Source organism: Gopherus flavomarginatus, chromosome 21, assembly GCF_025201925.1.
Source record: "Gopherus flavomarginatus isolate rGopFla2 chromosome 21, rGopFla2.mat.asm, whole genome shotgun sequence".
NCBI lineage: Eukaryota > Metazoa > Chordata > Testudines > Testudinidae > Gopherus > Gopherus flavomarginatus.
Window position 1 is genome coordinate 11233076 of NC_066637.1, and position 26018 is coordinate 11259093.

Genomic DNA, 26018 nt, shown 5'->3' on the forward strand with positions numbered 1-26018 from the left:
AATAGCTTTCTATATATCTCTTTTCAGTGCTTATTTCTTGACAATTACATCATTAAAACTATTGATTAAAAATCATTAACCTCTTTAGAAGTCAGTTGTTTTACTAGTAGGTTCACAGTGACAGTCTTGATTGCTTTGGAGGTTCACTTACGTTGCATGGAGAGAGCAGTAGTATTTTATCAATTATGCTAGGCACTTGTTTTAAGTTTCCTGTACATCTGATTCCTGTAGCACTGAGATGCGATTCTTACCTTACCACTTAACTGTGGCTCTTACTTATGCTATGGAGAATGAAGTAGTAAATGCCTCCCCAGAAATTCCACTGATTAGGACTGGAGTAGAAACTTAAGTGACACATCTGGCAAATCTCTATTTAAAAATGTAAAGCATCCATTCTTCAAATGGTTGAGGTTAGATTATCTAAAATAGAAGTGTTTGTGGGGTGATTTTTGCCCGTGATTTCTGCACCTCTCTTAAAAAGAAAATTAGTTGACTAGTTTGCTTGTTGCAGCTGTCAGTCCATCAGCACGACAGTCTTTATTTTGTGGTATGTTTCTGCAGGGGTTTAAATCTTACTCTATAGACAGGTTTTCTTATGTAAGCATTTTCTGGGGCAGGCAGTGCGAAGTGCAGTTGAACCTTCTCTGCATTAAGTAGAGTGTTCCTTTTGCCCATTTGGCCACGTACTACTAAAAGTTTAAATATTGTCCAAATTCTCATTGGGAAATCCTGTCTTCTGATGCTCTGGTTACCTAAACAGCTTAGAGTAAACTTAATTGGATACTAAACTGTGTCTCAGCCTGGTTCTGGAGTTCTGAAGAGGTTTGTTTTGTTACTGTTTTAGGAAATCGTATCATCATGGGTAAAAATCATGTGTTCCGATTCAACCACCCTGAGCAGGCACGAGCAGAGAGGGAGAAGACTCCATCAGCCGAAACTCCCTCTGAACCAGTAGACTGGACATTTGCTCAGAGAGAACTCTTGGAGAAACAGGGCATTGATATGAAGCAGGAGATGGAGAAGAGGTAAGTGGACTAAACTAACTCAGTTATTTTACTTGGCATTTCTGATATATTTCGTTAGACCTGTGGCACCAACTCTTACATGAGTCTGAAATTAATGCCTTATTTTCTCTAGGAAAGACTGGTTAATTCCTACTTCCCTGTGAAATGAGGGCACCAGAGACACTTTGCCTCCCACTTTTAAAAAAAAAAACAAAACAAAAAAACAGACAAAAGCTAGATTAACACAAACATACTCCTCTTTTGTACTTTAGAGTGCCTCAGAGAGATTTGCCCACACCTTTCTATGCTCTAAAGCTGTGTCTGCCAAGAAGGCCCTCTGCTCCCAAAGTGGACGATCAGGACACTTGGTCCTCTTTGTACCTCTTTATTTTAGGAGTCTACTTTTACATTTCACTTATGCCCCCTAAGCATCAAATTTATGGTCAAAGCAGGGAGTATAGGGGGAGCAATTGGATGGTCTCTTGACACATCTGTTCTTAAACTGCATAATTTTCCAGCATTCCTTTTTTGTCAGTCTGGGACTTCCCTGAGTTTTGCCTCCACAAAGCTGTCTGCTCATAAGGGTTAAGAGGACCAGAAATCACTTGGATACGGTGCATCAGTATGGTGCTCTATTGACTGAGACGTCTCCTTGCTGTGTATTTGGAGGAAACTCAGCTCCTGGGTTGTTAATAATCAAACTATTAAATGTACAAACTAGCAATAGTACTTGACTCCTCATACTCAGTAAGAGTTACACTTTGTAGCCATAGTTATATGCCGTGACATGTTTAATTGTATTTAATCCTTGATTTTAGATCAGTTACACAACTGATGTTTTCCTGCTTGTAGATCATTTGCTTAAATAAGGCTTTTTGTACACTTCATAGAGTACAGTCACTAATTTAGGCAGCAGTGGAACAGAATAGGTCAAATTCTTGGTGTCAGATCTAGGGTAATTCTCATTCCAAGTGAACTGAAAAGTGTCTAATTTGAAGGGGGCAGGAAGAATAGTACCTTTCATGCTAGTGTATTGACACTAACATGTACACCCCAGACTTGCCCTTGTCTCTGTTACTTAACAGATTCTGTGGACAGAGTAACACTAACACAAATAATGGTCTACATGGCTGCTTCTGCATCCCTTGTGCTTTTTCTCTCCAGGTTACAAGAAATGGAGATTTTGTACAAGAAGGAGAAAGAGGAAGCAGATCTCTTGTTGGAGCAGCAGAGGCTGGTAAGTGTCTATTGTTCTGGTTGCCTGTATTGGCGAATTTAACTGCTGCCTTTATTGACCTTAAAGTCCAGGAAATTTGCTTGGGCTGTCTGCATAAAGCACAGTCTGTTGTCTTTTCTCTCCCCCTCCCCACCACACACTATCTACAGTAGTGAAAATTAGCATGGCTAAGCAGATACATCTCATGCTTTACTCTTATTAATGTGGAGATGATATTCGCCCACCTGTGGGCACTAAGCAGTGCTTGGGAGGGCTGGTCAAATTTGCTGACTTGTAACTTGGATCAACAGGAGGATGTTTCTTCTTTCAGTGCTTTGAAGTTACTTTTCAATAGTCTAATTGATTAGTTGTGAATGTTTGTTTGAACTCTGAATGTTTGTTTTGGATCATCAGAAAGTACTAATTTTGTGCTGCCAGAACACCTAGACTATTCATGTGCTAGGTTTTACAAATGATGTCTGAAAATGTTGCTGCACTGTGCATGTTTAACCCTGCTCCCTCCCCCTGCATGGAGTCTGAATCCCTTGCAAGGGTCTTCGTGGCATAATACTGATTAAGGGCAGCTGTGTAATAAGGGAGTTTTAATTCTTCCAAACCCATGTGAAAAACACAAGCTATGTAGCTAGGAAGTCCAATAAATAAAGTCTAATGTTCTTTGCGTAGTAATTGGGGCAGGAATTCCTTGCTTATACAGTCATATGTTCTAATGGAACATAGCCTGTAAAGTGCAGTACAGATACATGCAGAATCCAAGCCTCCTGTCAACCAGAAGGGCAAGTGTGAGCCCAGCAATCAGGTCTGAACTTCCTGAGTAACACTGGGTCAGTAATATCTGCTCTTTATTATTTTTATTAGCGACAGCTTGGTGAAAAGAACTTTAGGGCTTGCAACTGGCTGTTAAGAAGCATCTGAGAACCTGAGAGCCCCTGGAAGCTCTGGGAGAGTTGAATGAATTTCTGGATTTGTCACAAGGCTCTTCTCTCTTTCCCCAGAGCAGAGAGGGGAGCTAGGACTTCTGTGGCATCCATTCCTTGCTAGACAAGCTGTGTGCAAGTTAACATTATTTTTCATTAATTGCAATATCCAGTGGCCTTACAACTCCCACCCAGAGTTTTTCTTCAAAAGGGATCACTGGGAGAATGGAGAGGAGCAACTGCAAATTGAGCCAGAACAGAGTTTAAGACTAGTCACTAGTGTTTGAACTTTGTGACTTTTTGTTTTTAAAGTAAGTGGGAAGAAGTAAATTGAATGCATGAGATGAGGAAATAGAGTAGGCCTTGGGTATTTGCTTGGAGCCACCAGGAGATGAGAAGTGGTATTCCCTTCTTAAAACTTAGCTTAGAAAGTTTTGGAAATAGCTTCAAGATGGGGCAGCATTTTGTCCCTGAAAATAACATGTATAGTTAACAAATTGTGTGAAATCAACATGTCAAAACTGTTTTTTTATTTTTGAGGCCTGTTTAAAACAAGGCTGCATTTGTAAACGTTCTGTAAAGCAAGGTTCATTTCCCTGTTCTGCGTATATTCATATGGAAGAATATTTAATACTGTAATAAACTGAGCCTATAGAAATCACTTTTTATTTTTGCTTATCTTACCGGGGCAAGGTTGGAAGATGTCATTCTAAATTATCAGTGATGAGATACTTTAAAAATTGCTTACCTAAGGTTGAGAAACGATAATAAATCAGGTCACTGGTCTATCTGGACAGTATGCTGCTTTTGGTGATGGCCAATATCCAGTGCTTCAGAAACCCCTCCTTCCCCCCACCCTCAGTGCATTTGGTCACTTCTGCAGTATTGTATGTGGGGTTGTGGGAGTGGATAGGGTAATTACCTTCCTGACCCTTAAAAACAATTGGTTAATGTTCTGAAGCATGGGCACTGATTGACTTTAGCTTCTGTAACTGGCAAACGTTTATAATTGTCACATTATCATCCAACCACAGTATCAGCCTCTCTGACCTCCTGCCATAGTGTGTTCAACGTTTGGTTATTGTGAAGTAGTATTTTTTCTGTTTGCCCATAACTTGACACTGATCTTGACTGGGAGACCCTTGCTGCTGCTAACAGCTTATTTTGTGACAGGCTTAGACGTCAACCAGGTTGGGCCTCTGTTGTGATAGGAGCTTCACAAACATAGAGCAAATTATAATTCCTGACCCCAAATCTTAACTATATATTTGGATTAGAGTTAATTTTTGAGTTCATGTAGGAGAATGACCCCATAGTATCTCATTTTGTGCAGTTATTAAATGTACAAGTAATACTGGTGACATCAAGAGTAGTGAATGACCTTTTCTTTCTGGTTAAAGCCTTGAACTTGAATAGCGTGTGCAGTGTCTTTCTGTTGGGTGCCTTCCATTTCCACTGCACGATGCAGTATGCTAGACACTACCTTTTGAGGCTCCAGATTTTGCCTGCCATAAACACATAATAAGTTATTGTCAGATTCTGTTTTTTTTTTGAAGAGTTCACCATTATTTTGCTGATATTTTTCTGGCCTAAACAGGGAACATGATCTAAATTTATTTTTATTACAAATCTTAAGATAATATAAGGTCACAAGCGGTACACAATGTTAATAAGAAGTGTTGTTGACCCTAGAGACAGAACATTTCTAAAATCCAACTCATCATTCCCAGAACCAGAATAAATCATATTGCTTATACCTCACTCTTTATTGCTCAGCTATTCCCAACCGGTCTTTTAAATTGTCTATCAATCAGTGGTTAAGAACCAGAGATGCATGTTTCCCTAGCATGTAATCAACTGTTGCTGTTCCTGATTTTTCATGTATTATGTAATTCTTTGTCTGAAAAACTTGAGTTGCAGTTACTTCAACAGGGATTGACTCTTGCAGTCTTTTGAAGGAGATACAGGCTCCAGTCAATCAGATTAACAACCAGAAATGGATAATATATTGAAGAGGGATCTCAAAGTATTAAAAAATCCACCTTTTTACTAATAGTCTGACTTAATTCCAGGTTGCAGTTATCAGTGATGAATACGCTTAGTTTTTGGTGACATTTATCTCTCAAATAACCATTTGTAGTTTATACAAACATGAAGAGAGTTTCTCAATAAAATGATTTAATAAGAGTAACCTCTTTAGCAATCCTGCTGGAAAAGGTGGAATAATGAAGCAAAACAAGTGCAACTCTTAGCAAATGTGTGGGAGCTGCAGGTGCGAATTTGTTAAATGTTTACTAAGGTTGCAGAAGATGGGAAGAAAATTGGGTATCAAATAGCATTTTTATTGGTTAAAACAGTTTTTAAAAGTTACAACAACATTCTTTTGATGCTCTTCAGACAGTTAAGTCTTTCATTGTTTTTAAAATACACAGCAAGGTGGCAAATGGAAAAACCCTTTGAAACTGATTCTCGATATCCCATTAGTTTGTAACAAGTCTTCTCTGGATTGAAACATCTTCACCTGTCATAGTGGCACTTACGGTACTTTTAACATCGACCCTATTGGCTGCTTCTGTTTTTTTTATCTTATCCTTTTAACACTTCTCTAGCTGCTCTTGTAGTAAAGTGGATTCTAAACTCAAGCATCCCAGCACCATATACAACATTACTAACCAGTGTTAACCTGACTTACTCTGGCTGCTCATCACATCATTCTACGATGGCTGTTGTGTTCACTCACTGGGGGAGGATTTTCTGAAAGAAGCAACAGCAATAACCAAGGCACGTGTGTGGCATGGAATTGCGTGTCTTCGTAGCATATGTGGGGTGCAGTTTACACCTTGTTTTTGTCAAGGACTTTGGTATAGTTGTTCTGTTTAAAGATTTTGGAGTGGGGCTGGGAGGGAATGAACGTAGGTTAGATGTAGTATTTTTAAGTTGGTTAAATGTATATATATTGTAAATTTTAGTAGAATGGAGAACCTTTATTTTAAAAGAAACAGTGCTGGGAGGCTGACAGAAATGTTAATGTCCTTACAGTCAGTCGTGAGAGACGTCCATATGGCTTGTTCGATTTAATTTTTATTTGTTTTAGTTTTCTTTGCCTGTTTTTGTTTAGTTTTTTCCATTTTTTTTTTAATTTAAATTTTGGTTGTTTTGGGGCCACTTCTTGATTTTTGTTTTTCCAAAGGATGCAGACTCTGATAGTGGGGATGATTCGGACAAGAGATCGTGTGAGGAGAGCTGGAGACTGATCACCTCCCTGAGAGAGAAGCTGCCCCCCAGCAAGCTGCAGACCATTGTAAAAAAGTGTGGTCTCCCTAGCAGTGGGAAGAAGCGAGAGCCTATTAAAATGTACCAGATACCACAACGCCGACGCCTTAGCAAAGACTCCAAATGGGTCACAATCTCAGACTTGAAGATACAGGCTGTGAAGGAGATCTGCTATGAGGTAGCCCTCAATGACTTCAGGCATACTAGGCAGGAGATTGAGGCGCTGGCCATTGTTAAAATGAAAGAGCTTTGTGCCATGTATGGAAAGAAAGATCCCAATGAGCGCGACTCATGGCGAGCTGTGGCCCGGGATGTCTGGGATACTGTGGGAGTTGGAGATGAGAGGATTGAAGATGTCATGGCCAGTGGGAAGGGAGTAACTGATGTGGATGACCTCAAGGTACATATAGACAAATTGGAAGATATTTTGCAGGAAGTGAAAAGGCAGAACAACATGAAGGATGAGGAAATAAAAGTTCTCCGAAATAAGATGCTAAAAATGGAGAGAGTTTTACCACTGATAGGGTCACAAGAGCTGAGAACCCAGTCAACCGCAGCTAATGCTGCTAATGTTAAAAATCCAAACTCAATGAGTGTGGTGGATGCTGACAAGAAGTATGCAAATGCTTTGAAAAAAGGTGAGAATGGTGAGCTGGATAAAGAGGAGCGTGTTTCCCAATTAATGGAGGATGACCCAGCCTTCAGGCGTGGGCGGTTGCACTGGATGAGGCAAGAGCAAATTCGGTTTAAGAACTTGCAACAGCAGGAAATTGCCAAACAGCTCCGTCGACAAAACATGCCTCACCGATTTATCCCACCTGAAAACCGTAAGCCCCGGTTTCCATTTAAGAGCAACCCCAAACACAGAAACTCATGGAGCCCAGGCACTCACATAATTATCACAGAGGATGAGGTTATTGAGGTCCGAATTCCAAAGGAGGAAGAGAAGGAGAACAAAGAAGAGAACAAAGAAAAAGGTGACAGTGCCGTCTCCCAGGATCCTCGGCAACTGTGGAACCCACATGACCCGGAAAGGAGTCAAGATCATATCCAGATTAACTGGCAGCAGCTAAACGCTCAGCCTCAGCCTGGCAATCGGCAACAGACACCACCTCAGTTACGCTGGAGAAGCAATTCTCTCAACAATGGCTACCAGAAAAGCTTGCGCCGTCAGACATCTAGCTCATCTGAATCACTGCAGTCCCACACTGGGCACCAGAACCCCGACCTGCAGAAGTTCCAGCAGAAACGCCACATCCACCAGCACCACCAGTTCTATTGCAATCACAACAGTGGAGGCAATACAGAGAGCAATGCAGTTAACATCCACCCAAAACAGATGAATGGGCCCAGCCATTATGACCTGTTTGTGACCCCTCCACGGATGAGACGACAGTTCTCTGCACCTAATCTCAAAGCTGGCAGAGAAACTACAGTATGATTCACTGGACAAATTGGAGAAGAGGGGTCAGTGCTGTTTTATCATTCAGAAGTATTGGGTTGGGACAGTTTTGACCACCGTCTACCTTAGGTTTCAGTTGGCCAATTAGAACTTGAGTGACTTGATGTACAAAGCACAAGATATTGGTATTTCAACACATCTGTTTTGCTTACGAATCATGGTGCAATTTTCAAGACGTTGGAGGAAGTGTGAAAAATGTTGAGACCCCTTTATAGATTAGAAGACTGGAAGAGAGGTTACCCTACTAGCTCATTTGCCTTCTTTATTTTTTGTCTTGTAGTATTTTTCTAAAGCTGAAAATACTGTCTGAAATATATGAAGAGCTGCCTCCCTCCATGTTTTTATGTAGACAATCAAAAGGGGAATCTAGTTTATAGTGTTGAATGTCTCTTGTGACCTTTTGATTAGAAATGAAGAAACAGACCATTTGTATTGTAAGCTTCGCTCTGGCTCCTCAATTCAATTCACTTTTCACCTCCTAATCCATGTTTTTAAATAATGATTGGTAAACCAAAACCTGTCAGATGGCAAGACAATGTGGCTTTTTGTAGATGTGTTGTCTCCTTTACTGAAATTTACGAGAGCTACTTGGACACTTGACCCTCCCCTCCGCCCCCTCCCCCCTTTAGAGTGCACCATGCCTTTTGTCCTCCTGTCTAGTTTCATTAACATCAGTATGAAATTGCCATGACTGTAGAAATCTGCCTCTGAATGGGGTTATATGGGGAACTGTGCACATGGCCAGAGCCATGTTATGGAAATAAGCTTTTTCTCATTCCCATCTTGTCTCTATTATAATTAATTTACTATACTGAGATGATATACATACACTGCACTTTTTTGATCTTTAATGGTGCAGTAAAGACATTAAGTGAGCTGATTTCTTCCACTGCCTCGTTTAGGCTTTGGGTCTCAGATGTGTTTACTGTGAGGATTTAGAATACTACCGTGAATTGAAGGGCGCAGAAAAAGGAGGGCTAGAGAACTGATTCATTTTGCATAATACCTCATTCTAGTGCCTTCTGGTTTCAGATTGCTCTGCAGTTTCATGTCTTCTTGAACAAATCTGTCACTTAAGGGGAAATCACATTTGTCTTCATTTACTGTCCATCCCCTTGAAAGTACAGTTTAGATGCAATATTTTAACTTGTACCATAAACAAACGTACCTAAATTTACAAATGAAAATACCATAAACACTTGCAAACCCTGTGATCCTACTTCAAAGCTCCCAGAACAAATGACACTAAAAATAATGGACAAAAAAGCAGATGCTGTTTGACTGAGAACTTGGCTTATGGGTTTTTGGAGTTTTTATCTTGGTTGGAAAGTGCTACTTTTAATTATAGGACTTGTTTCTTTGCTTTTGAAAAGTCTTTTCATTAATTTTTATTTACTTAAGTTGCTTTTTGGACTTGAATTTTTAGGACAAATCTGAATCTTTGGAGAGAAACTTGGTTTACTATAAGGTTTAACCTGAATACAGTTTTTAAAACAAACTTGAGTATTTATGGCTGATTTAGTGTGGTTGGATCACATTGTGTTACATTTGTATGGTTAAATGACTTGTGCTGTGTTGCACAAATATCGTTGTTTTAACTACTTGAGGTCATTTTGTTTGTGTTTAAACATAAGCCCGACTGGTAAGTTTTTTACTCCTGCATGTTTCAGCATAGCTATAAATGAGTAGAAATTGCCTGCAACTTTACTTGCCCTTTATTCTTATTTCCTGCCTACGTATTTTTTCTTCCATTCTGATCTATATTATTGCAAAGGTGCTGGTTGTAACTCCGTGGTTAAATTTGCAACCAGAGATTTGCTGCTTTGGTATCAGTCACTCAGGTCTCAACACTGCAGTCCGGTCACATGAATGTTTTGTGACACATTATGATCTCTGGGATTTAGGAGGTTCAATAGTGTTGCTTCCCAGAGTGCTCTAAACTGATGACTAGGTTAATTTTCTGTTCAATATGGTCATGCCAATTGCATCTGTTCCATATTTCAGTCTACCTGAATAATGGAAACACTGAAATCCCTGATCCTTCAAAGAAAGGAAGCCCTTGTACAAAGGCAACACTTTTCTTCCAGCTTCAGTCAAAACTCTAATTTTTGGGCTGCAAATAACTTTGTGCTGTTAGGTTTACTATAGAATTCTATGTAAATAGTTTGCCCCATTCCTTCTATTCAGCTATAATGAGTGATATGATTTGTCCCTCTGCCATCCTCTTCAAATGTCTTACGACCTGCTCTGTTTTGTGGCAAGCAGGGAGAGATGAAAACAATAAGTATTTGGGGAAATTCCCATGTGCCTTCATATGGAACATTCCAGTCAAGCAGAGATTATCCTGGATAGGAGCCAGGCACAAGGGATAGACCCAACAAGTCTATTTTGAGTGTCCCCCTTCTGTTTACACAATATAGCAGTAAACGATGCAGAACCAGCACATGGCTGAGGTATACAGAAAGAACATACAGCATGCAATTATTTTTTGAAATCCATTCAAGTATGTATTTTGAAATGGGATAAAATCATATAGTAACTTGATTTTTTTAAATCCCAGACTTTAAATAAAATTCTTGTCAGTGTGTGTTGGCTTAAAATTACCTCAAAAGAAATGTTCTCCTTATCTCTAAACATTTGAATGATGATGGGGAATGGGTTTTAAACCCACCACTCTGTTACCCAGGACTGTCAGTGTTTTTTGATGCAGCACTAGAATAACACTCAGTTTGCTTGAATTCATCAGTTACCTAGCAAATGCTGTTCTGAAGCTGTCCATGTAAATTGCTTCTTAATTTTCCTGCATGACTTGAAAAAAGAGCAAAATACATTAACTGCCAAATGGAGCCAGAATTGGGCAGAGGAAGCTGGCTTTCTTTCAAACTTTTAAGAGGGTATTACAAACCATGTAGGGTGAAATCTAAAAACTATTAAATTATCCCTTTCTATAACGCAGATGGAATTAACAAGCACTAAAACAGTCGATTTCCTATAAGGCTTTCATGCTAATGGAAAAATGCAGCATCCATGATGCAGGTACCTTTTCAAGTAGATTAATTGCCAAGGGCTGATGTTCTGTTTGCTTTGTTGGCAGCTGACTCTCATGCACCAGTGCCTTAGTGTGAGGGGTTTTCTTATCCTTAAAAAATCTCACTGGGGACTTGGGATGGAAGGGAAATGCTTCTTATTTTTTCACTTCAGTGTCCTTTTTCAGGCTATCTGACCTAAGAAATCTGTCAAAATAGGGGGAGAGCTTTGTATGAGTGTTATGAACGTATTTTCAGTATCTTTCCCCATTCATTCTTGTAAGTTGTATAATTTAAAACTCAGATACTTGCCTCAGAACCACTTTAAGAACTGCTGGATGCCAAATCCATGTTTACCCATTGTTACTCTAAAGCAGAGGTTCTCAAACTGGGGGTCGGGACCCCTCAGAGGGTCACGAGGTTATTACATCGGGGGTCGCGAGCTGTCAACCTCCACGCCAAACCTTGCTTTGCCTTCAGCATTTATAATAGTGTTAAATGTATTAAAAAGTGTTTTTAATTTATAAAGGGGTTCGCGCTCAAAGGTTTACTATGTGAAAGGAGTCACCAGTACAAAAGTTTGAGAGCCACTGCTCTAAAGGAGGTAGTAAGTCTCCTTCCAATGAAATTATAGGATTTTCAGATCTGTTCAGTTCACTTTAAAAAATAAATAAATAAATGTTTGATTGTCTTGAGAGCATAGGCTTTCCTCGTGAAAAGCAGCGCTGGTTTGTATTGTAACAAGTGCTCTTTCAATAAACTATGAAATACTCTTGTAAGCGTCTGACTTATCTCTATGGAATATTGAGTAGCACAAAACCTTAGCTTAGCCTTTCTGGTTTTTTTGTTTTTGTTTTTTGTCTTGTGACCTATTCTAATTGAGTTCAGTTGAAAATGTCTTCCTACTTCAGTTGTTCCTCAAACTGGCCCAGATGAGATTAAATTACTCATGAGACAGATATAGCAGGGGCCCCATTTGCTTCTGCCACCACATGTTAAGAAACTTCATTTATAGTGCAGGGAAGATATGGGCTATAATCTTCCTTAATACAGTCCCATTGTGCACTTGTTCCTGCCATTAGTTTAAATTCTGAAGCAGCACAGCAGGGAATTCACAATTCTGTTTACAGACTAAGGAATAGGGAAGCCCGTCTTTGCCATCTTGGTATTCCCAAAGAATGAGGCACAGAAATTCAGGAGAGAGATGTCTATACCATGATGTGTTCTCGGAGCAGCAGACCCCACTCAGGCATTTTTTAAAAACAAAAATAAAAATCCTACCACACATTTGAAAATAAAAGGTTTTAAGGATTTTCCTAAACTGTCTTGTTATTTCTATACAGTTTTTTTGTTCTGTTATACTGCACAGTTTTTCAGTTGAAAGCTACCACTCAGATTAAGTATTGAACACTTGGCCTGAATCAGTCTTTCCATTGTGTGTTTTAAAAAACAAAAAAAAGTCCACAACCAGTACCAAAGCCCCGCAGTCCCATCACGCGGTCTGTGAATCAGGATGACCATTCATCCTTCTATTCACTATTGAAAGCCAAGCTGCCTGATAGTTTAAACACTGGAGTACTGCCAGTTGCCAGGAAACAGTCCTATGTTACAAGAGTATTTTTTTAACTGGTTAAATGTTCCCTTATTCTGGGAAAATATACCTGACTTAGTCCACTTTAAAAAAAAAAAAAAAAAAAAAAGGCTGTTCCTTTTTGTAGGATGAGGGTAAAGAAAAAAATGTGTGTGACCGTGTTCATATCTCTAGATATCTGTGTATGATTTTTGGTTTTAGTCCACATAAAAAAAAGGTTATTACAGAAAAGGAGAGACAAAGGATGAGTTACTGTGTCCTTACCATGCCCAAATAATGTGCCTGTACTCAAGTACTAGCAGAAACAATGTGTTGTGATGAAACATTTCCGATGCTGAAGCCGTTCTTTCTATCAGCCTTTCAACTTCTCTCTCTACGTCCAGACTACCCGCCGTATTGGTTGGTTAAAATCGATTGCTCGGGGATCGATATATCGCGTCTCATCTAGACGCAATATATCGATCCCCGAGCGCGCTTATATCGATTCCGGAACTCCATCAACCCCAACGGAGTTGCGGAATCGACAGGGAGAGCTGCAAACATCGATCCCGCGCGGTGAGGACGGGTGAGTAATCCGATCTTAGATATTCAACTTCAGCTACGTTATTCACGTTATTCACGTAGCTGAAGTTGCATATCTAAGATCGATTTCCCCCCGTAGTGTGGACCAGCCCTCTGAAAGAGCCAGAACAGATTCTGCTTTTCAGGGATACTTAAGGAGTTGGTGGGTAATGCACCACAATTGCAGGCACTGCTTGAAATGCATCTTCCTTCGATTCTGCTTCTCCCACAGCACCTCTGTCTCTGTAAACAGGGAGGCAGGAGACCACTAAAATGTCATCTTCATATTAATAGTTTTGTCTCCGAAAGCTCCAGACCAGCTCCAGGAAAATGAATCCTACCTTTCATGTTTGACTATTTGACAAGCTTGTTTGTTCTCCCATCCCTCAGCCCACTGCTCCCTAGCTGAGTTTCAAATGACAGTGTTATAACCATTTGGGGGGGGGGGGGGAGAATCTTCTCTAGAAAATAGCTGCCTTGTATTGAAATGCATTTTAGAGTTCTAGGTATTCTGTGTTGCTGTCAAACTTGGTGCAGCCTGAAGACTTCATCTCTATCTACCCCCCCTCACGCCCACCCCCACCCCCTGATCAGGCAAACACAGAATCCCTTCGTTTCAGAGCAGAAATCAAACTTCAGCATGGGGCAAAATGTTTATAAAAATCTGTTCTACCCATGGCTCTTATTTCAAAGGGTTAATTAATAAACAGATTTATCAGCTATATAGAGGAATCCCTTCATCCTTCACTGAAATGCAACCCCTTGTGGAGAGAATGTAGCAACTACTGGAATACTTGTGGCACCTTAGACTAAAAAATTTATTTGAGTATACGTTTTCATGGGCTACAGCCCACTTCTTCTGATGCATAGAATGGAACATATAGTGAGGAGATAGATATGCACACACATACAGAGAGCGTGAAAAGGTGGGAGTTATCTTACTAACTCTGAGAGGCCAGTTAAGTAACAGAACTTTTGAAGTGAATCCGAAGAAGTGGGCTGTAGCCCACGAAAACTTATGCTCAAACTTGAGTCTCAAAGGTGCCACAAATACGCCTGTTTTTTGCAGATACAGATTAACACGGCTGCTACTCTGAAACATAGCAACTACTGTTTAGGATGAGTGAATTTTCTTCAGCTGAAAGTTCAAGGAAGAAGTAGGAGTTGAAATGTGGCCCGGATGCAAAAACCAAATGCCCTTAATCTTTTTATTTTTTTTTTTAAGGCAGGGGCGTGGGGCTGGGGCTTTCATGACCTCAAGTGGTCAGGGCTTCTCTTTCAGTGTCTTTAGAATAAAACAGTCACCTCCCTTGTGGGAATGGTGCCACCTGCTGGGAATCTGAAGTTCATTCCTTCCACTTCTGCATGCCCCTTCATTCTTCCATCAAAGTACTGACCTGGTGTGACCCTGCTTTAAGATATGTGATCAAAACATAGTGTGGGTGCATGAGATGTTTAGTTTAACTAGGGGCTTGTCTACATTCAAAGATCATTCACATGTTTAGTTAATTTGGATTAAGTTTCCAGACTCTGGCATTGGAAGAAATGCATTAAGGGAAAGAGAATGAATTCTAGGGTTTTGGATCATGGACTAGCAAAGAGGTGTGAAATGCAACCTAAATATCTGCATAAATTCTTCCAAAGAACCCAGTAACACCCTCTGCACTTTCTGAAGTATTTGCCCCTTGATCCCCCACATAAAAATCCTAAGGATTAAATTCATGTTGCATTTCTATGCTTGAAAGTGTCTTTAAAAAGACAAGTGAGTTCTAAGATCTGGAGCAGACATGAGACAAGAGCTGGAATCTTAGTAGATCTTGAAATAGGGGATGATTGAAGTGCAAAGCTAATGGCTGTGGGAAAGGCACGTACCACCAACTAAAAAATAAAGGATCACCATGCCTTGGGCAATAAGTGATCTTCAGCATCAAGGAGATTCACAAATGATCCAGTGTGGGCCCCAATCATTCAATGCAAGTACCTAAGGTCTTGAAATCCATTTCAGTTCATGTGCAACTAGAGCCTCATAAACCACTGCCTCTTCATTCTTTCATATTGATATATCCAATGTTATGGGGGTTTAGTTTCCAAAAAGGCTTTTTTGGCGGATCAGGGGGGAGCCAAAAGTGCTGGAGGAGGGAGGATGAAGGCAGAAAGATTAAGAGCTTGTCATGTGAGGAACCAACGAACTCATAATCTGTGAAATTGTTTCTTCTGCTGAAACACTGGTCTGGGTTCTGCTCACCTGTTTTTCTCCCAGGCCCACAATAAGACTGAAAATCTGTGAGTGCTAAGATTTTGTGTGTGTGTGTGTTGATACTATATATAATGTGGTGGTAAAGTGAGGTGTGTAATCCCCTAATCATCCTCATTTTGGTACAGCGTGAGGCTGAAAGTATGCTCCAGTGCTGAAAACATATTAATAGTATTGCTGCTTTGTTAGACAAGGGACCGCTTTGCCTTTGCCACCCTTCCTGTTATGAGTCATAAAATGAACTTATCTTTGACTGTGAAAAGGTTTTCCCTTCATCTCCTGTATGCTTCTCCAACAAGAATGTCTTGTTGGTTCCCAAGCAGAACTACCCATTCAAACCAGGTTTAACACTGCAGATGTATTGAGCAAGCTCCTATAAATCACCCAATTTCTTGCCATTTCCCCCCTCTTTTACACCAATTTAGGAATGAAAGTAGTAGTAACTGCACATTTCTAAAATAAACACGCTTCAAAGCTTCTTCACTTTTTAAAAAACAAAACACTCCAAAGCTATTTTCTTCAGTAAGGATACCCCCTTACAAGTGAGAGAGGTGTATATGTATGTGTCAAATCCTCACCTGTCGTAAGACAATCTAGTACAGTAGGGCTGAACTGTGTATTTTCAAGGAAAATAAACATGTCCACAAATGGATAAGAGAGAAATGCCCACTTGTGGAGCACAAGACGGTTTGACAAAGGCTCTTGGCAATTTTATTTCCTTTGCATTCCCCAAAGCACCCCCCTGACTCAGTCATAACTAAACCCATTAATATCCAGAAGTTAGAGTCCACAGATTTCCTTGATTTCTCAAGAGTATTGTTTTAATGACAGCTAGTGGCAGAATGTTTAGTGGGGATTGAAATTGCAAGTGTAGGGACATAAGGCACATGGCGAACTAACTAGTTAAGGGATTCTATGGTCTTGTATGTTACAAGTGCTGGCTATTGAAAGAGCCTATCATCTCACTGGTAAAACAAATCAAACGATGAAATAAGGGGAGGCAATCTAAAACATGAGAATTCTCTCCAAGAGATGAGACTGTCTTTGAGTATTACTTATAGGTAATCATCTTCCTCTCACTTTGCAAGCCCAACACAGATCCTTTTCACTCTGTCCAGCAGTGTGGTGCATGTTTGTTTTATCCTTTCAAAAGAAACACCCTGGCTAGTAGGACTTCGGCGCTGCAGTGGTGCTCTGTGGTGGAAAGTTCTCCTGATCCGTGTTAAATTGGATATATTTGCAGCTTTATTACCCAAGTGAGCTTTAGGTAGTTTTACAGAGGGGCCAGTTTTAAGAGTATCCCGCAAACACCCATTTAGACATCTAAGTAAGCATACAGACATTCAAAAATGGGAGCAGTTGGGAGTGACAAGGTGCTGAGTACTCTTGAAAATCTGGCCCAAAGCATCTTCCCTACCCCTTAGGCTGGATGAAATTCTCTGGTCCAAACCCATTTTCTCACATGCATTTCCACACTCAGGTAGTCAGCCTTTCACAATTAGTAACTTTCTTATTGACATCTAGGATACCAGTATATTTTAAAGTGTTAAGCTTCTATCTTCTCCTGTACCCAAGTTGGCATCTGACCTAGAACCTGAGATGCACTTTTCTTGTTTTGGGGTGGTTTTTTGTTTTTATATTTCCATGAATATCAGTATTCTCTTTCATGTATTGATTACGCCTTTGCAGAGTCCTCTGCAAATTAGCAGGATATACGAACTTTCACTTCTGATGCTCCTCATAGGGGAGCTCCAAGAGAAATTGTTTATCCTGTTCTGTCATTCTCCTTCTCTTCACCGATTGGGAGAAGGAACCTGTTGGTGATGACAGAACACTTTATCTCATTTTTGTCCAAGCAATTACCTTTGCAAGATACAACATCCTAAACATTTTCTACAAGGATGGCTCTGAATGTTTTCCAAACACTTAAGAGAGAGGAAAAATTCCTCTGGTCCATTCCTGCATTTTACATGATGGGATAAATTTCTCACAAAATGAAGTGATACAACACCCTGCACTTCCTTATCAGTGGGACCATAGTATGCTCAGAACCAAAACTCCTTTGGCCTAGGCATAGTCAGTCTTATCTGTATAAACAACCTATAACTTCTCTTCCTGTGAGAAATTAAATGTACATAATGGTGTGTTGCACTCACACCGTAGGTGATGAGAACTTGATAAAGGAATAAACTTCATTTAAAGCATAAAATTAATTCCATTGCACCAAAAGACACAACTTAGTGGAATATCTAACTCTTTCTGGTCTTGGTTAAATGAAGATACACCATCTCTCCAGTCCATCCCTATGTAGCCAAACTAAATCATCTAGAGAACAGTGCAGAAATGTTAACTGCATAAAACTGTTTCACAAACACTTTAATCTGAGGCTACATAACCTGGATTTCTAAGCACTTATGTTCATCTTTTACATGTTTTGCAATCCTACTTTGGTCATTATTCCAGTATTTAGTTTGTATCAGCAGTGAGTTTTCCGTTTTAATGACTTTTATGGTGTGTGAGGGTTGGAATAGTGGAGCATGGATCCATTGGCCCTGCACACATTATGCAAAATGTGCACTGTCACCAGAAGTACTTTCAAAACTAGATAAATTATACCTACAAATTTACAGATGCCTTTTTGACATTCCAGTTTGTGGTCTTTCCCACCAGAAAAAAAACCCTCCACAGTCTATGGCCATTGTGTGTATGGGGGCCTTATAATGAAAACACATAGCAGACATACCAGCATATCTTACAGACACTCCTGTCTTCTCCTTTCCACTCTTCTAGAAGGAAAAGTTCCAAAGATGTCTAGTATGTTGTTAAATTATATTTCAGAAGAGTCTGATCTGAGTTAAATGGAAATATTCATGCAGTTCTCCTCTCCACTTGTGTCTCTCACTCCTGAAGTGTTTGTCCCTCTCTGGCTGTCTCCTCTTCACTTTCATCTGTCTTTTTCCTACACGGTATTTCCTGTCTTCCCACAGGACTATGAGAGTAAATTGCAGGCCTTGCAGAAGCAGGTTGAGACACGATCCTTAGCTGCTGAGATGACAGAAGAGGAAGAGGAGGAAGGTGAGTTTGAGGCTGGAAACAATTCAGGCTGTTACCAAATTTTTGGTGCAAAGGAAGGTGTACTACAGAGACATTTGCCATAAGATGGAAAACCAACTTTGGAACTTGTGAAAAAGTGGTGGCCTCTTAGAGCAAATTTGACAGCCATATAGACCGAAATTCTGTATCCACAGAACAGGTTCTGAACGAGCATAGAACAAAGGAACTGGACTAGAACCATCAAATTCACCTAGGCCACCCAACAGCCATTGGGTGGGAGTGAGCTTCGGTTGGTGAGGGCTTCATATTCTGGTGCCAGTCCACAGAGTTTTTGTGTTCTAAACAAAGATAGTATTCATGTATTTGAGCTAGGATTCTCTAATAATCTGTGGACTGGTCTACCCTACTGCTGAAGTCCATCTAACTTACATTGCTCAGGGATGTGAAAGACATCTCTGAAGCGACATAAGTTACATCGACCTAAACGCTGTCCACACCAGTGGCTATGTTGGCAAGAGACACTCTTCCACTGACATAGCTTCTGCTTCTCACGGGGATGGAGTAATTATGCCAACGGGAGAGCGCTTTTCCATTGGCACGGCGTGTATTCACCAGACATGCTAAGCGACGTACTAATATAGCACCGTAGCATAGACTTGCCCTGTGTGAGAACTTCTGATTGGGTGTAGTATAAGTGAGAGCATCTTATGCTGCCAGCTCCTCTCTATGCTACAGAACATCTAGGAAGGGAGGAGTGATTTACCAAATGTAGAGCTTAACTATCTTCTCCCTGGATATTTTGCTTTCTCTTAGCACTTTAGCTTTCTGGATTTCTACAAATAAAGTAACCAGAGCTTAGTTTTTGTTTGGTCTAGCTACTCCAGATGCTTTACAGGTTAAACCTCCAGTGCTTGGAGTGGAAGATCAGAACTAATTACCCATTGAGCAATGAGTACAACTTATCTCCTTTCCATGCTATCTTTTCAGTGACGATGTTAAGAACTTTTACAAGAAAATTAAGAGAATTAATTAACCTCTGCATAGGTATGTTGAAGGGAAAACTATTGCATTTGACTAAGCTGTTTCTTTACTTTCCTCAGTGCCGTGGACTCAGCGTGAATATGAACTGGCCCAGTGGGCATTCAGGAAATGGAAGTTCCACCAGTTCACTTCATTAAGGGATCAGCTCTGGGGTAATGCAGTCTATCTGAAAGAGGCCAATGCAATCAGCGTGGAATTAAAGAAGAAGGTAAGATTGTATGGACCACCAAACTCCTAGATGTCTGTGTACTGATCCTGCTTTGATGTATTATACTTATTTTTCTTGCCTTTAACCCAGCATATCTCTTGGTTCTTATTTTGGTATGTGAAGTGTTTTGAGGCTTGACTGCCATAATTCAGATTCCATACTGAATTTGTATTTCTTTCAACTCCCCAGCCCCCATTCTAGTTATTCTCTAAGCCTGTGTTAGAGATAAGATGACTTTTCTTTTCCATCTTAACTCCATGTTGGGTCATTCATCTTATCAAAAAGCCAAGGCTAGATCTAGATGCTCAACATGGCAGTATTATATGCTGCTGTTAGACTACCAGGCTGTTCCTTAAATGTTTTGAACTTAAAATTGGTGCTGTTCTCAAAGATAAAAATCAAGTGGTTGCCTCCTTTTGTTTAGGTGGGTTCTGGTCTCACTTTAATGAGGGTTTTTGGGAGTGTTCCTGCTACTAGAGTTAAATAGAAGCCCTCCTGTGCCTGATTTCTCTGACTGTTTGTTTTTCTCCATGCAGGTGCAGTTTCAGTTTGTTCTACTAACCAACACGCTCTATTCCCCTCTGCCCCCTGAGCTGCTGCCCAATGAGACAGAGAAAACTCGGAATGACAGACCTTTCCCTCGGACAGTAGTGGCTGTGGAAGTCCAAGATCTGAAGAATGGAGCAACACATTACTGGTCCCTGGAGAAACTCAAGTAGGGTCTAGTTCAAAATTACTAGGGTTTATTTTTTCTTAAGGTCTTTCTAGACTTGTCCCAGTTCATCTCACTGCCTTAATATTTATGCTTCCTCCACTTGTCTGGTACTCATTTATTCTCTTCTGCTTCACATAACGCTATCACTTATAAACAGAATTAAAAGGTAAAACTTCAGTAATGGAAGTCTGCCCTTAGAAAAACTTCCCAAATTTTAACAATCTCAAGTCTGAGGTGGTGGTTTTCATCTTTCTTGTGCAATATGCACAAGATATGCCAAGGTTTCCTACTCGTTTGAGACTATGGATTCTTCATCAATTTATTTTTGCACTTCTAGAGTATAATCCAAGTATTTTGAAACCTTAAATAATCCTGTGTGTGCTTGTGGTCTATAGTGGGATCACTTCGCCAAGTACTGAAATGCAGCCGCTTGTTGAGTGGAATGTGACAGCTGTTCAATAGTGCACACCAATACCATCCATTGGTTCAGTGCAGAAAATAAAGCATGTGCCTAGTTGAAACTGCAGGAGGAATTAGGGGAGGCAGAATGTAATGACTGAAGCTTGACTTTGACCAGACCCTCAGGGCTTAACCTATTATTATGAAACGAACCATGGGGTATTTATTGACCTTGATTGGCATGTGTTCTGCATTTCTTCCAAAAGATGGCATCTGCCACAGCACAGTGACCCCTAACATTGTGCTAGAGCATTAGTACAGTAGAGATGAACTGGCCCCTTACCTCTTTGTGTCCCCCTCCCCCTTGCCTGTTTGAGGATATTTTATTCTGTCCCTGTAGCATGCATGCTCCTTTAGAAAAATGATCACCGCATCTCTGTACTAGTGTCCTCATTCATCATACTGTAGAAGCAAATTCATATGGTTTCTTTTTTTCATCATTAATTTTTTGGGGGACTTTTTGCTGTGTAGGCAGAGATTGGAGCTGATGCGGGAGATGTATGACAGGGCTGGAGAAATGGCGTCCAATGCCCAGGATGAGAATGAGAGCACAATGACTGGTAGTGACCCCTTCTACGATCGATTCCATTGGTTCAAACTGGTTGGTAGGTACGTGATGACAGTTCTATCTCCTGGCATGTTCACCTACTCGTTGCTGGGAGAAAGCTGTGACTTTGAATAGAGTTTTAGGCTGTGTAGTCATATCAGCCATGTATGTGGGGTCTCAGAATTGATGATTCAACTTTCGGATCTTATTGATCATCTTACATCACCAAAACACTGGTAAGAAGCAGGAAATGCTGCCTGACATTTGCTTGATACAGTTTTAACTTTTCAGAGGGTATGTGTTTGATTTCACCCTTAATCATATTTAAGATTTTATTTCTACAAGGAAGGGATTGGAGTAACTAGTTAAGTGTTGTTTAAGTTGTTGGAGTAGTGCTGTGGGAGGGACTGAAGACTTACAAAAATAACAAGGGAAAACTGGTCCAGAGCTTGAGTGCTTTGTGTGGCTGTGACATTAAGGCAGTTGTGTTGTCCTTTTCTGGAAAGATTAAACACCTAGTGAGAGGAGACCTTAGAGGTTCATTAATAGTGTCTGATGCTGAGTGACTCCTTTATTTTAGAAGTGCCTTGTGATGGAGATAAACATTATAGATACGCTAAGTGAGCTGATAAGAACACTGTAAATAACCATACATGATTGGCCTTGTTTGTCTTCATGTTTCCTTTGCTTTTTGCTCAGTCCAAGAATTCCGTCTTTCCCTAACTGTCAGCAATTCCCTTCCTCCCTTTTCATCCCAATGCAGACGGTCTAAAGCTTTTGCTTGCTGTTATGGTGGGCTCTATGCTGACTGCAGCAGTATGATCTGTTATGAAGCATTCCTCTCTCCCCTCACTGTGTTAATCAAAGTGTTCCGTTAACTGATATCTAGCTCCCCCATTTTCCATGGCTGCGTGAATGAGCGTCTTGCTGACCGCACGCCCTCCCCCACTTTCTCCACGGCTGACTCCGACATAACCGAACTGGCCGATGAGCAGCAGGATGAGATGGAAGACTTTGATGATGAGGCCTTTGTGGATGATACTGGCTCCGACGCTGGAACCGAGGAGGGATCCGATCTCTTCAATGATGGGCACGACCCGTTTTACGACCGGTCCCCTTGGTTCATTTTAGTGGGAAGGTTGGTGAGGTTACTGTGAGAATAGCCAAAAGGGACCAGCTCTTGCCGTAGGCTGCAGAGACTTTGCCTTTCAGAATGGAGAACGTTAATCAAGCCAATCCATAAGCAGCCATATCTAGAAATGAGACTTGTCAGATCTACTTGGGCAGTCTGTCAGTTTTAAAAACTATAATGCAAGTCTTCCACAATAAAGGGCCCAAGGAGTCCTTGAGAGTACAAGCTTTACCCACCACAACATAAAGCCAATTCCTTTTCCCTTACCTGTAGTAATTAGGGTGTTGTTTACCTGGACATTATACTCGACTTGCAGAGTTTATGGTAGTATTGCTCTGACTCTTCTGTTCTCTAAAGGAGCATTCCGGTGAGGGAAACTGTAAAATCTAATCAAATAAGTTTTCCAAAGGGGAATTTATTAAACATTCTCTTTGTGACTGGGGTAGAATGGGAGGAAAGTTGGTTTGAAAAATAACTCATCTCAAGGTTCCTGTCTGGACTAGGGGAAGTAGTTGTAATTTTAAAACATCTCAGTTAACTGTTTAACATGTTTTTTAAATACCACATACCATGCTGTGTAGGCAGGGTTTCACACTTTTAAAACATGTTAGCTAGTTTTCTGCATGTTTTAAAGGTGTTAAACCCTGTTTACTCTATATGCTATGTGGCGTTTAAAAACATGGTAAGCAGCCGACATGTTTTTAGAACATCAACTATTTTCGTAGTCTAGAGAATCTTAGATTCCCATGTAGACACAGCCCCGTACAGCATGTTACACGGACACTTGTGTTTTGATCACAAAAAGTGTTCACAAATAATTTCTCTGAAATATCCAGTAAGCAGGTTTAGCCCAGTTTTACTGACGGGGAAATTGAAATAGGGTTCTTGAGTGACTTGCTTAGGCTATAGAGAGAGCTCATAAGTGATAGGAATTGTGATTGGAGCTCAGAAGTTCTTAAACTTCCATCCTGAAGAATAAAAACTTTTGGTTCTTAAAGATGCAGGGAAGCAGAAAATTTCTCTGTTCGCTGAGAAATATTGTAACCTACCACTCAACAGCTGAAAGTTACGTTTGAAAGCACAACTATTTTCAGGTTAATCTAACACACGGATTTGTGAGTTTTGGTGTGGAGTTTTGTTAATTGTCCTGCATGTGCAGTAACTGCTCGCACTAGCAGGAATCATGCTTCACAATAGTGCCAGCATGCTGAGTGTATTATGCTATTATTTATATTCATTCAGTGTGTGGAGTGCTTGGGGGAAAAAGTTGAACTATTCATCTTCGTTTCTCAGTCCTAATGTCCAGACTCCACAGGAAGCACTATATACAGGCTGAGCAAATGCTGCATATGAAAAGAACACTTGTGCTTCTTTGCAGTTAGGAACGTACACTCTATGCCAAATATCAAGTGAATCCAGATCTCTGCATCTCTAGATATATATATGTCAATCTGATCTTATATAAATTTCCTCTATTATATAACTCCACTTTTGATCATACAGAATTTTAATCAAATTGAATTAGGATTCATGAGTTTCCATCTATCCTCTGACTGCAATTGAATTTGAAGCTCTCCCCCCACTATAGATTTAGTTTTGTCAGTTTGTGTAACCTTATGCTGGTTGTAACAGCAATTACCTGCTGCTGTTCTTTGACTAGACTATGGCTGGAGGTTGTATATCACCATAGTTCAACTGATTTCCCTTCCTTAGTATTTTCCAGCATGGATCCTGTTTTGTAAACTTTGCATATGGACAAGTAACTAGGCAGATAGTCTCCAACAGTGGTGATTGCCTGATACAGATTGAGCCAAAACCCCATAGTACACTTAATTAGCTGTGCATTGCTGTGTAAAAGGGACCCAGTGGGACAGAGTAGCATTCCTTCCTGACCTCAACAGTGATGAATTTGTCCTGAAAGGGAGCGTTAAGATACTGAGGTTTAGTCATGCAATTACCCAGCCCTTCTTAAAATCGAACTATAGTATTTTATACTGTGCATTGTCTGCCTTCTATCTGAACTGTAGTTTTTTTCTTTTTCAAAGAGCTGTTCCCTTTAGCCATCTCTTCTGGCATGCTGGGATGTTAAGTCTGAATACTTAATGGGGTGAAATATCGAAACACTTAGTATATTTTGAGGGAGGCGGATGAGGGTTATGCTGTATTTTCTTCAAATCCTGAATTGATGTTGCGTATATTTAAAGAGAAAAATTCCATGATCATTCTGAGTTCTGTTTTTATGTTGGGTAAAAATTTCTGTTTGTAAAATTTCATTTCTAGTTTTGTTGTGAATGTGCCATTTTACCTCACCAATTTTTCTGCTAATACAGTTCCCCCTCTTTCAGTCTGCTGGGCTAAAGTGCAGGGAGATACTTGAAGATGGGGATCATTAGGGGAGGGTGGGACAATTCTCCAATGTGTGAGGGAGAGGTGAAATGTCACCTTAACCTTGCATCCACTCCCAGCTTGGCATACTCCTGTGGTGTAACACGTGGAGGAAGGTGCTATTGCTGGAGAAGACAGCTTTTCTCTGTACAGCCACAGCAGCCAATGTGCCATTGCTGTCCATGCCACACAGAATCCAGCACTTCCTACACCAGATGGGAACCCTAAAAGATTTTTTGTATCCATAAATTTTTCCCTGATTTAAAACAATTACCCACAGCTGGTAACTGGATGGAAGGAAGTGGAAGACAAAAGCCATATTTTTTGTCCTCTGGGGTTGTCATTTCCTCAAGGTGACTCTCAAATTGCAGCTGACCATCTAAAGCTGAATGCATTTGATATCATATCTGTTGGATCATAACTTCAAAATCTGGGTCACGTGTGTAAATATATTTTCATTTGCCATCTTGGGATAGTATATTTTGGTAGCCCTAGCTTTAGAGGTGAAAGGCCTTTTGTAGAGACTAGTTATGAGACTTTCTTTCTGTATATACACACAGATATGAGGCTAGCTAGATTCCTGCCTGGTGGAGAGAGGAGAAGAACGGGGTGTATGTCTATTTTCCCTGGACTTAATGTTTTTTTTAAACTGTGTATATTATTGGTGCTGATAGTAATGTTATACCTCCCTGAACTCCTACCCTGGTCCAGTTAGTATAAAGTATTTGAGTTCATTAGTCATTCTTTTGGCTGATTTCCCTTCAAATTAGCACTGCCTTGGGTTTAAAGTCAACATTAATTTGTGAACAACTTTTTTCCTGACTTAAGTTTTCATCTCCCTTCCTTATCCTGTTTTATCAGTAGGGCCCTACCAAAATCATGGCCATGAAAATGCGTCATGGGCCATGAAACCTGGTCTTCCCTTCCCCTCCCCCACTTCCTGAAATCTGGTCTTGTGTGCTTTTACCCTATACTATGCAGATTTCAAGGGGGAGACCAGGTTTCTCAACTGGGAGTCCTGACCCAAAAGGGAGTTGCACGGTTATTTGGGGGGCGTGTCAAAATATTACCATCCTTAGTTCTGCACTGCCTTCAGAGCTGGGCGGCCAGAGAGCAGTGACTGTTGTCCAGGCACCCAGCTCTGAAGGCAGCGCA

At 40.5% G+C, this 26018-nt stretch overlaps 1 protein-coding gene across 5 annotated transcripts in view; it reads left to right on the plus strand.

Moving 5' to 3' along the window:
- KIF1B (kinesin family member 1B) overlaps positions 1-26018 on the plus strand; it is a 138073-nt gene that overhangs the window by 71077 nt on the left and 40978 nt on the right. For 2 of the 5 annotated variants that reach the window (XM_050931862.1, XM_050931863.1), the window contains 7 exons: positions 845-1025; positions 2169-2241; positions 18310-18397; positions 19477-19625; positions 20162-20340; positions 21271-21408; positions 22236-22484. In XM_050931862.1, the coding sequence (XP_050787819.1) occupies positions 845-1025; positions 2169-2241; positions 18310-18397; positions 19477-19625; positions 20162-20340; positions 21271-21408; positions 22236-22484 (1057 nt within the window). Of the gene's footprint in view, positions 1-844; positions 1026-2168; positions 2242-6345; positions 11696-18309; positions 18398-19476; positions 19626-20161; positions 20341-21270; positions 21409-22235; positions 22485-26018 lie in introns of those variants that run through there. The other 3 variants (XM_050931865.1, XM_050931866.1, XM_050931864.1) reach the window with 2 other exon arrangements.